The sequence below is a fragment of the Solea solea genome, chromosome 15 (genome assembly GCF_958295425.1).
Source record: "Solea solea chromosome 15, fSolSol10.1, whole genome shotgun sequence".
NCBI lineage: Eukaryota > Metazoa > Chordata > Actinopteri > Pleuronectiformes > Soleidae > Solea > Solea solea.
In genome coordinates, this window is record NC_081148.1 from 16,849,035 (window position 1) to 16,858,829 (window position 9,795).

Genomic DNA, 9,795 nt, shown 5'->3' on the forward strand with positions numbered 1-9,795 from the left:
TATTTCTAGGGAGGAGAGAGAGAGCGAGGACGAGGTCACACTTCCTACGTCACTCGTCCTTTGTCGCCGCCACATCACTTGCTGCCTTCACTGTCTTTTAAAAGCTTGGAAAAACGATAACTACACAGTCTCGAGCATTTACTGTGAAACATTCAGAATTAAAAACTGGACAATGAATTTGAAAAGAAGGAGCAAAATAACCCTGCATAAATAAGTCAAACAATAAGTTCGGCAATAACACAAAAAATGTAAAACTGCAAATTGTCTAGATTAGATTAGACTTAACTTTATTGATCCCACACCGGGAAAATGAACGTATAACAGTGGACATAATGGCAAATACAACATGTATTTATTTACCAAGCACTTTAAAAACAACAACAGCTGAAACAAAGTGGTGAGATTTATTTTCGTTACAGTACTTAGGTATCCCTCTACTAGGACTGCTCTATAAAAACATGTCTGATGCAAAAATTATTATTTAGTTTGAATTAAGAAGAAAAAGACGAGGCTCTTAATTGCTATATGAATGTAAGATTGAAGTACAACTTGTGTCTGATATATAGTCACATAATGTAGAGATCGACCTACAATAGAGAAGAATAAAGATCAAATAATCAGCATTCCTGGATCCTGGCAGTTCTTCCTCTTTGTTGTTTCACGGCAGTTTCACGGCAGTTTCATTACCGACTTCCTCTTTCAATGACATTTCCGACTGCACCTGAAAGTCTCACGTGGTACAGCAGGTTGCGTTGAAAGGGAAAGACAGACGTCAACGTCGGAGCTTTGTTTCAACAACATCTCTTTTTGTCAAGGGTGTTTCTGTAAAACAAAACCTGAGGCGGTGAAGTGAAGTGCTGCCTTTGCCGCCACATTCGTCTCAGCCCGTGAGGTGACACGGGGGGGAGATATACCTCCTGAAAATGCTCCAGTCTCTCGCCAGTAATTCATGTGTGCGTCTGATACAGAGCCACAAATCAACATGTTATTTCGTGTCCCTCGTCTTGGGGTACCTGCTCTATCTCGTGTTCGGCGCCGTTGTCTTTTCCTCTGTCGAGCTGCCTTATGAGGACCAGCTGCGGCAAGAGCTGCGGGCCGTGAAGAAGCAGTTCCTGCAGGAGAACAACTGTCTCACCGAGGAGCGTCTGGAGTGGTTTCTGAAGAAAGCGCTGGATGCTAGCAACTATGGGGTATCCATCCTCAACAACGCCTCGGCTAACTGGAACTGGGACTTCACGTCGGCGATGTTTTTCGCGAGCACGGTGTTGTCCACCACGGGTAAGAGAGTTGTGTGATGCTGCAGGTGTTTAATATATAATGTACATTCAGGCATGTTTTTATCATTTCAACATGTAAATGATTGGGATACCGATTAATCGGTCTACCTGCTAATCGGAAATCTAGAAGAAAGCAAAACGAGGGAGGCAGAAATGCAGCATATTTTTGCAAAATAATGACTTAAATTAATGAAATAACTACGTAATTGTTTTCTAACAGTCTATTATAATTGCAAACTGTGTTTAATAACTGTCACAGCTCTTGTAACAGTTGTTCCAGTTTTGTTTTTCAATTCACACGTTGGAAGTAATTTACATTTGCAATTTCTCACCCTTTTTTAAATGGTGTCATGTAATAATTCGTTTACAATTGTAAATATTAAACAGATACTTGAATATAAAATATGTACCCCAATCAAATCTGTATAATTGTCAGAAAAATCCCCATTAGATATTTTCACCAAATCAATCACCTGATTTAAAGACATGTTAACAATATATTGTGCATTGTTGTACATGTACCAAAATATGCCTCTTCAACCAAAGCACACACTGTAGGAAAAGTGTAATAAACAAAAGAGGAACAACAACAAACACTTCTCGGACACAAAACAATAAACCATAACATAAATAACATACAGTACATTTTACTATAAATCTCATCACATTTTTCTCCTAATTTGAACTCGTATTGTCTTGACTACAGTCCAATACTTGAATTATACATGTATAACTACTTTTTTTTACTGTACTATGGTTGTATGTGGTATTAACACATTATCAACACTAACTTTTCGGGGCACACAGCCTGGAACCAGAATACTCTCTCTGTCTCTGTGCAGAGCTGGATCCAAGTGCAGGGGAGGGAGTAGTGTAAGTGCTAGCACAGAAGATGCTCTTAGAAGAGCTGGGTTTTCAAGAGCTTCTTGAAGATAGACAGGGTCGCCCCTGTTCTGGTAGCGCCCGGTAGGTCATTCCACCAGCGTGGAACGACACATGAAAAGAGTCTGGATTGTCTTGTGCAGCGCCAGACAACAATCCTTACACTGTGTGTTATGCAGACGGAAGCAAATGTAGGGCATCTTGACCTTTTATTTATGCGTTTGTATTTCCATTATAACTTTGACAACTTGTTCTCAATATTTAATTCAGATTGTAAAGCTGTCATAGGAGTACGTTAGTTAATAATTTTATTTTGCCACAGTGTCGTGCACCAAAATGTGCCGTGTTTTCATGGGCTTCTTACAAGACACTAGAAAACATAACAGACACATGTGCAGCTGCAGATCTAGCAAAACAAGATATATACATCTATTCAAAACTGGGGTGCCCTCCTGAATTGTTGGAAGGCATAAACTCAAGCCATCCACCATCTACCGCTCTGTCCTCCACATGAGGGTCACAGGACTGCTGGTGCCAATCCTCAGTGCATTCATCAGACATAGACAACCTATGCCCAAGTCCTTCTACATTCATTTTACAAAAAGACTTGAAACGAAGGACAATAAAACAAAACAAAAATTGCATTTCATCTTCAGCTTCTTACAAACCGCACAGCAGAGGATTAAAACAGATTAACACACCTTTGATATGTTTGTGCTTACAGGCTTTAATTATTTGGGTAGATTGTTTTTTATATCTTGCATGTATGTTCACGCGTGGAACCCTGTTTTGTTCTCGGCAGTCTTAACTGAACAGGAAGCGCCCTCTAATAACACACAGTTTATTACAGTATTGCAGAAAGCAGATAAAGGTAAGGTAAAGCAGGTAAATCGACCTTAATCCAATATGCGAGACATAAGCAAACAGACAGACGTGTGTATTACATAAACATTGCTCAACCCGATTTTTATCTTGTCTTTAGGCATTTGGACAGCTTTGCACGACACTAAGCACAAAGTTATCTTGTGTTATCCAACATTGCAAAACATCCTTATTTATCGTCTGTACACATATAACTTTAGTCCGGCCAAACAGTCACACTTATCTGTGAGGTTTCGTCATACATGATTGTATGACAGCCAACAGTAGCAGAGATAATGCATTTCAACCATTTGTTTCTTGTTTAAAGTCACAACAATATTCTGTTGATGGTGGCACAGCAGACTCTTGACGGACATTCAGGAGCTACACCTTCATGTAGCTGTACTAATTTCCCTTCCACTAACCATAATTGCTGGATAACATCTTTATTACTCAGCATCTTATTACACCACATACTAGACAGAAAAAAAGGGGCAGGGACCAGTGTGCAGACACTCGGATGTAGCATTGATGCAGAAGCTGAAAGTGAGTTCTTTGGGATCTATAGCACAAGCAACATGCCAGTAATTTGTTTTTCATTTGCATGGTTCTGTGACTGTGTCATGGTATTTTTGACACTCATGGCGTGTTTCTACTAGCGCGACTCCACTCGCATCGGCACTTATATTATACTTTTCCATTAGCGATAGTACCTGGTACATGGTACTTTGTTTTAGTACCCGCTCAGGCCAGGTTCCAAGCGAGCTGAGCCGACACTATGCGTGACGTTGTCAGACTGCCGTGCAATGATTGGTCAGAGTGTCATCACAGGAAGCAGCACAAGAATCAAACCGAACAATGCCGAACTGTAGATCAGTTTAAAAGACTTAACAATCCTTAAAATGTGGGTTAATCTCCAACAATTAGTAAGGAAATGTCTAAAATCTAATCATTTAACAGAGGAGTCTGGTCTATTCAGTGACAGCACTGCTGAAAGCCTGCGATTGTGAGTGGCGAGCCGCATCACAAACCCTGCCGCTGTATTCAGTGACTGTGTCAACACATCTTTTTAATTAACTGATTCTAATGATTCAGTACATGGAAAACAACTGCTTTACAAGTCACAAGTTAATAGTTTGTGTGTGACGAAGTGAGGACCCCACCCACATTAAGGAAGTACAATATTGTAATGGAAACCAACCACACCGTGTAGAGGCAAGAGGCGGTACTATATAGTGGAAAAATTCCATTAGGTCCACCTCATGAGAACATGCTAGACTTGTAGACAAATACTTCCTCGTAAGTAATACATAGCACCAAGAGTTATCCTTGTAATCATCATTTATCTGCATGCAACTCCCTGTAATTAAACCAGTACATAGTTTATTGTTTGCTATTGTCATGACTTTGTTTACCCTGGACAAATAAAAAACCCAGAAACAAAATTAGTCCCAAAACCTGGTGAAGGAGATGATGTGTAGACTCATGCACACACTAAAAAAAAACCCAGAAAGATGAATTTTGAGTAATTATTGGTGAATTATGTCATCCATTAACACACAGATGAAAGGCTGTGTACAGACATTTCATTACGTTTGTTTGTGTGTAATAATCAGAGGTTTGTCTTTGTGCAGGATATGGTCACACGGCTCCTCTGTCAGATGGTGGCAAGGCCTTCTGCATCATCTACTCAGTGATTGGCATCCCCTTCACCCTCCTCTTCCTCACCGCTGTGGTGCAGAGGATCATGGTGTTCAGCACACGGAGGCCGGTCATGTACATCCACACATACTGGGGTCTGTCCAAGCCACTGGTGGCCATCGTTCACGCCACTCTGCTCGCCTTGTTGGCCATGTCGTGCTTTTTCCTCATCCCTGCTGCCATCTTCTCCATTCTGGAGGAGAATTGGAACTTCCTGGAGTCCTTCTACTTCTGCTTCATTTCCCTGAGCACCATTGGCCTGGGAGACTATGTACCTGGAGAGTCTGTTAATCAGAGGTTCAGGGAGCTTTACAAAGTGGGCATCACTGGTGAGTGCTGATGGTTCCTTGTAGGCGTGGTATGCTTATGAGAAATTCATTTCATGATTATCCTGACTAAAATAATAGAAATTACACAATGGATTCACAATATTCAAATTAAATATTGGACAACTAGAATATTAACGATTTCCCCCATTATTCTCTTAATGGAAATGCTCAACTGGTTATGAGTGCCTTTTATAGCAGCATATTTTTCCATCACTGGTTCATTGTTTTTGATTGTAGTTCTGCAATAAGTTGGTGGTAGATGTGAGTACCAGCATATACTCCGATGCTTCCTATAGCAAAGAGGATCTTATTGTTTAATTTGTTGTACAGAAACAACAGCTCTCACTTCCTGATTAAACTCTTAGAACAATGAAAGAGTTTCATTACATGAAGTTGCTGTTGTACCATCATGTAATGGTCTCTCAATTAGTGCCTGTTTCTCAGAGTTGAGGGAGTTAATGATTTGCTGATGTGAGAATATTACCTGCTGTCGGTTCTATGATTGTGAACTTTGACCTATCCAGTTGTGACATAAGCAGATGGGTGTGTGTTTTTAACCCATTATGTGAATCCAAGGTTAAGATATGATTTAACTTCAGCTTTAGCTAACACTTAGACACCAATTATTGCATATTTATTTGCAATCTATCTGATTGACAGGTTGAAGTAGGAAAACCACAGGTGACAGGAATCAAATTAACAATGACTCTAATCCTATTAGTGACTTGTTGAGAGTTCAGAGCATAGCATAATACGGGTTTTTGTTTTCCTGTATGTTAAAAGCTATATCAAACCGTGCTTATAAAATGACACAACACAGTAATACATACACATCAGGACATGGTCTAAAGCAGAGCATCAAGGCATTGATTACGTTTCCTGGGTGATTTACACAGCTTTTCTTAGCAGCAGGGCTTCAAGTGACTTGAATTAAAAAAGAGAAAGAGGAAAAGGAATTATTCAATCTAATCAGACAAATTCAGTTCAAACCCACATAGTCTTGGGAGACTGGAAAATGTTGAACACTAATCCAGTGAACCATCACCTGTACTATGTGTGGTGTGGGTGTGTGGCACTACGCACCAGTCACAAACACCTCATTCAGTAGGCGCAGTGTGAGGAGACATGGCTGTGTTTCCTGCAAATGACATTAAGACTCATTTGTACATTCTTCTCTTTAAACAAAAAAGAAAAAAATACTTGTCCATACTGCCAGGGACGTCACTGTTGTGTTACTGAACAGTTTGGACCATTTACATTAATGTTTTGTTTGCCTTTGGTGAGAAGCAGTCATTGCTTCAATGATTTGCATGCAGGGTGTTGCCCTGTTCTGTTGTCACACAGTCTACTCTGCCTTCTTAATTCAGCCACTGTGTTTTCCTAAATAAAAGAATGTTGATATTATAAACCATTGCCCCAAGCGCCAATACTCAGCATACCTCCACTAGTTCTGTTAAACAATTTTTCTTTTGTTTTTCTGTAAGAAGTGGTTTAAGAGGTGGTGAAAACACACCTTGGATTTAGTGGGATTTCAGCCATGGCTGCAACTATCTGTCTGCACATAACATACATTCTCTGTTAATATGGTTAGCTAGGCACTGCCCCCTTGTGACAGTACAGATAAACCACAGGCTTGGGACCAAAGTAAAGAAATGAAAATCTCTGGCTTTTGTAAGAATGACCTGTAAGGAATTCTACTATAAAACAGATCAAATTGTGTCAAGTCTAAAAAAACTAAATAAGATGAGAACTAAATTGTCATTATATGTCATTATATTCCCCCTCTATTTGAGAGAGCTTTTATTGTTCTCTACAAACAGATAACCAGGGTGTTTGAAATTCCTTTGGCACAGCAAACGTTGTAGACATTTTCCAGGGTGGGAAGCTCTGTGTTGAAAGCATGCTTGTACACACTATAAAAATCTAGGGGAATATTAAAAATCAATCAATGTCTGTGTGTTTGTCTCACCAGTCTATCTGATCCTGGGGCTGATAGTCATGCTCGTGGTGCTGGAGACCTTCTGCGAGCTGCAGCAGCTGAAGCAGCTGCGGAAGATGTTCTACCTAAAGAAAGAGAAGCCGCAGGACCGCATGGTCATTCTGGAGAACGACCACCTGTCCTTCACCACTGTGCCCGAAACACCTGCAGGCCTCATGGAAGACAAATTCCAGCCTTTTGTCAGGGTGACCCCTCTGGCCTCTCCTAACGATGACCCCATGATCCAGTAAACAACGACTGAGCAACCGCCTAATGAAGAATGTAAAAACATGAAATTAGGAGAGGATTTTGTCACAAGTCTATACATACAGTAGCTAGAACACAAATCATAGCTCACTCCTGCAAATTTTAGTTGTGAAACTAGGTCCGACTATTAAGATTAAGCAAAAGAATCCCCTCTATGACACTGAACATATAGCGCTTTGCATCAGAGATTAAATTATTTGCATTAATCAAGGAGAACAATGATATTTAACAGTAAGTCTGCGATGATGCCATGTTATGACTCACATGAGCTAAGCTTTTATGAGCTGCATCATTTATTGCATATTTAGCAACAGTTTTAGAAAGTAATTGGTCTTTTAAATCTAGGTGAAATGTAGGACAGTTGTTTGTAGTCTGTCACACAGTAGTACAGTAATGTTAACTTTTAAGGTACGTGGAACCTCAAATTAATGCACAACTTTAACATGTTTTAAAAAATGAATTGTCATTAAGGCAAGAGTTTTATTATTTATTATTTTAAACATTGACAGGAAAACGCATACTGTACCATGTTGATCAGTGTTTTTGCTGGGTCAACTGCGAAATGCTCAATTATATTCTGTTCAGCTTGTTTAGCTCCTTTTTAGGGGTTTGTCTCATGTGGCTGAATGAAGCAAGAGTTTGCAGTCAATCCTGAACACAGCATCTAAAAACAACAACTGTTGTGTAACATTTTTGGCTCATTTATACAGAGGTGTTAATGACTCCGGTTGCACTCCATTTTGTCACATTTCATTGTTTTTGTCTGCAGAAATGTGTATTTTTCTCCACATGTTGCGGAGCTATTTCAATTTTGTGTGTGTAACGATTGGCACTATCATTTATTGATCTGCCTAAAAGGATGAACATGTGCTGCATTGTGTGGAAAAAGGGAAAGGAGGTTAGGCTGACTTTTAAAGAAAAAAAAAAGGGAATCACAGAGCACTGGTTGGCTAATTGAATTTTGCTGTCGATAAGGAGAGCTCGGTTAACTTTGCACATGTACTGGAACCAGGAAGTAGTACAGAAAAATAAATGACTGTTTGGGATTTCTCTAAAAGAAAAAGGGACTTGCTTGCAGAGATTTTTTAAATGAGAAAGATTGTGCCCCTTCTGCAGTGGAAGGCCTGGTTATTGTTTAAAACTTGAAGAGAAACTATTTTACTGTATTTGCATCACTTAAATCTCGAAAATGTATATTTTTAGAGAAGGCACGACGAGGAAGGTTTACAAAATTTTTGTATAGATTCATGAAAGGGATTTTTATGCCAACTTTGGCACGTCAGAGGGAACCTGAAACGATCAGCTTTTACTCTCATTGCTAATGGATGACTTTCCATAGTCTGACTAATATTGAATATGCATATTGTGAAAGAATACACAAGGTTAGATGTTTTGACAGAGGTACTGATCTCATGCCTTTAACCATATTGACATACATACATGTGGTGTTTGTTCCATCAGTGTCTCTGACCTCATTTCTCTGCTACGTTAGCACGCATTTGTAGTGTTTTATAAAGTTTCAAATGTAATGATGTGGGTTTTTTTTTTCTTTGCTATTTGCTGAATTTGATGAAGCAGCTGCTCTTGCTGCTCTGTTAGTTGAAGAGAAGCAAGTCGATTAGAAAGTGTGTAGTGGCTCATCTTTAATACTGTATTTTTCAGTGGGAATGTTGTTGATTTTTTTTTTTGACACCATTCTGGGCCTTTCTGCAAACTGTGAAGCAACGATACTGTTTATACTGTCAGGAGGAGAATGTGAGGAAAAACGTGTGCTTTCTCAGATATTTAACAGTTCTGCAAATACCATGCTGTGTAAGTCTATGTCAACTCTTTCACCCCTCAGCCTTTTTTTTTTTTTTTTCTTTGTCTTGAACATGAAAGCTGCAGGTAACGCACTTCTTGTTCCGTTCAGGGAGTAAACATTGTGTCAAGGATAACAAATGGATTTATGCTGACATTATTTATTCATGCTGACAAAACCGACTTGTTTTGTGGACAGTGGAATATTAGCATTCAGAAATACTTCACAAGTTGTGGTACATTTGTGCACAGTTCAGTATTTGTTGTGTTATAGCACATTGTGTTGTACAGGATTGCCGGGGAGCACCAAGGTTTTCTTGAAAAATTCATTTCAACTTAAGTGAATCCATGAAGTGTAAAATGTTGGTGTATCTCAAATAAACAGTTGGTTTGTTATGACCTCATTTGGCGTTTCTGTGAATTATTTCCCAAAACCAGTTCAGATCAGTAGCTCATAATGCAACACAATAATGCGAATAACACATTCATGATAAGAATACACTTTGAATGAATATAAGCAAGGGTGTGGGTTGTGGGTAGTTGCTAGACTTTTGTACACAGACACTTGAGTGACTTGGAAAACAGATATATGCAGTGTAATTATCTTCATGGGAAGGCAGGAGTGATACGGGAAAAAATCTAATCACGATATACTTTTTTACATCAGGAAGATGGATATATATCACAATATAAATCCAAG

At 39.3% G+C, this 9,795-nt stretch overlaps 1 protein-coding gene across 1 annotated transcript; it reads left to right on the forward strand.

Annotated features, from left to right (window-relative positions):
* Window positions 1-681: 681 nt before the first annotated feature.
* kcnk1b (potassium channel, subfamily K, member 1b) lies at window positions 682-9,499 on the forward strand. Its single transcript, XM_058652181.1, has 3 exons — window positions 682-1,278; window positions 4,655-5,050; window positions 7,023-9,499. Exons 1-3 carry the CDS (start codon window positions 924-926, stop codon window positions 7,277-7,279), a joined length of 1,008 nt encoding a protein of 335 aa, XP_058508164.1. The 5' UTR covers window positions 682-923; the 3' UTR covers window positions 7,280-9,499.
* Window positions 9,500-9,795: the final 296 nt, after the last annotated feature.

What these genes read in the sequence shown, in the direction of transcription:
- kcnk1b (XM_058652181.1), top strand. Translation starts at nt 924, where the DNA reads ATGCTCCAGTCTCTCGCCAGTAATTCATGTGTGCGTCTGATACAGAGC. An exon ending in CACGGTGTTGTCCACCACGG is followed by an intron (nt 1,279 to 4,654) that starts GTAAGAGAGTTG and finishes GTCTTTGTGCAG; the next exon opens with GATATGGTCACACGGCTCCT. An exon ending in TTACAAAGTGGGCATCACTG is followed by an intron (nt 5,051 to 7,022) that starts GTGAGTGCTGAT and finishes TTGTCTCACCAG; the next exon opens with TCTATCTGATCCTGGGGCTG.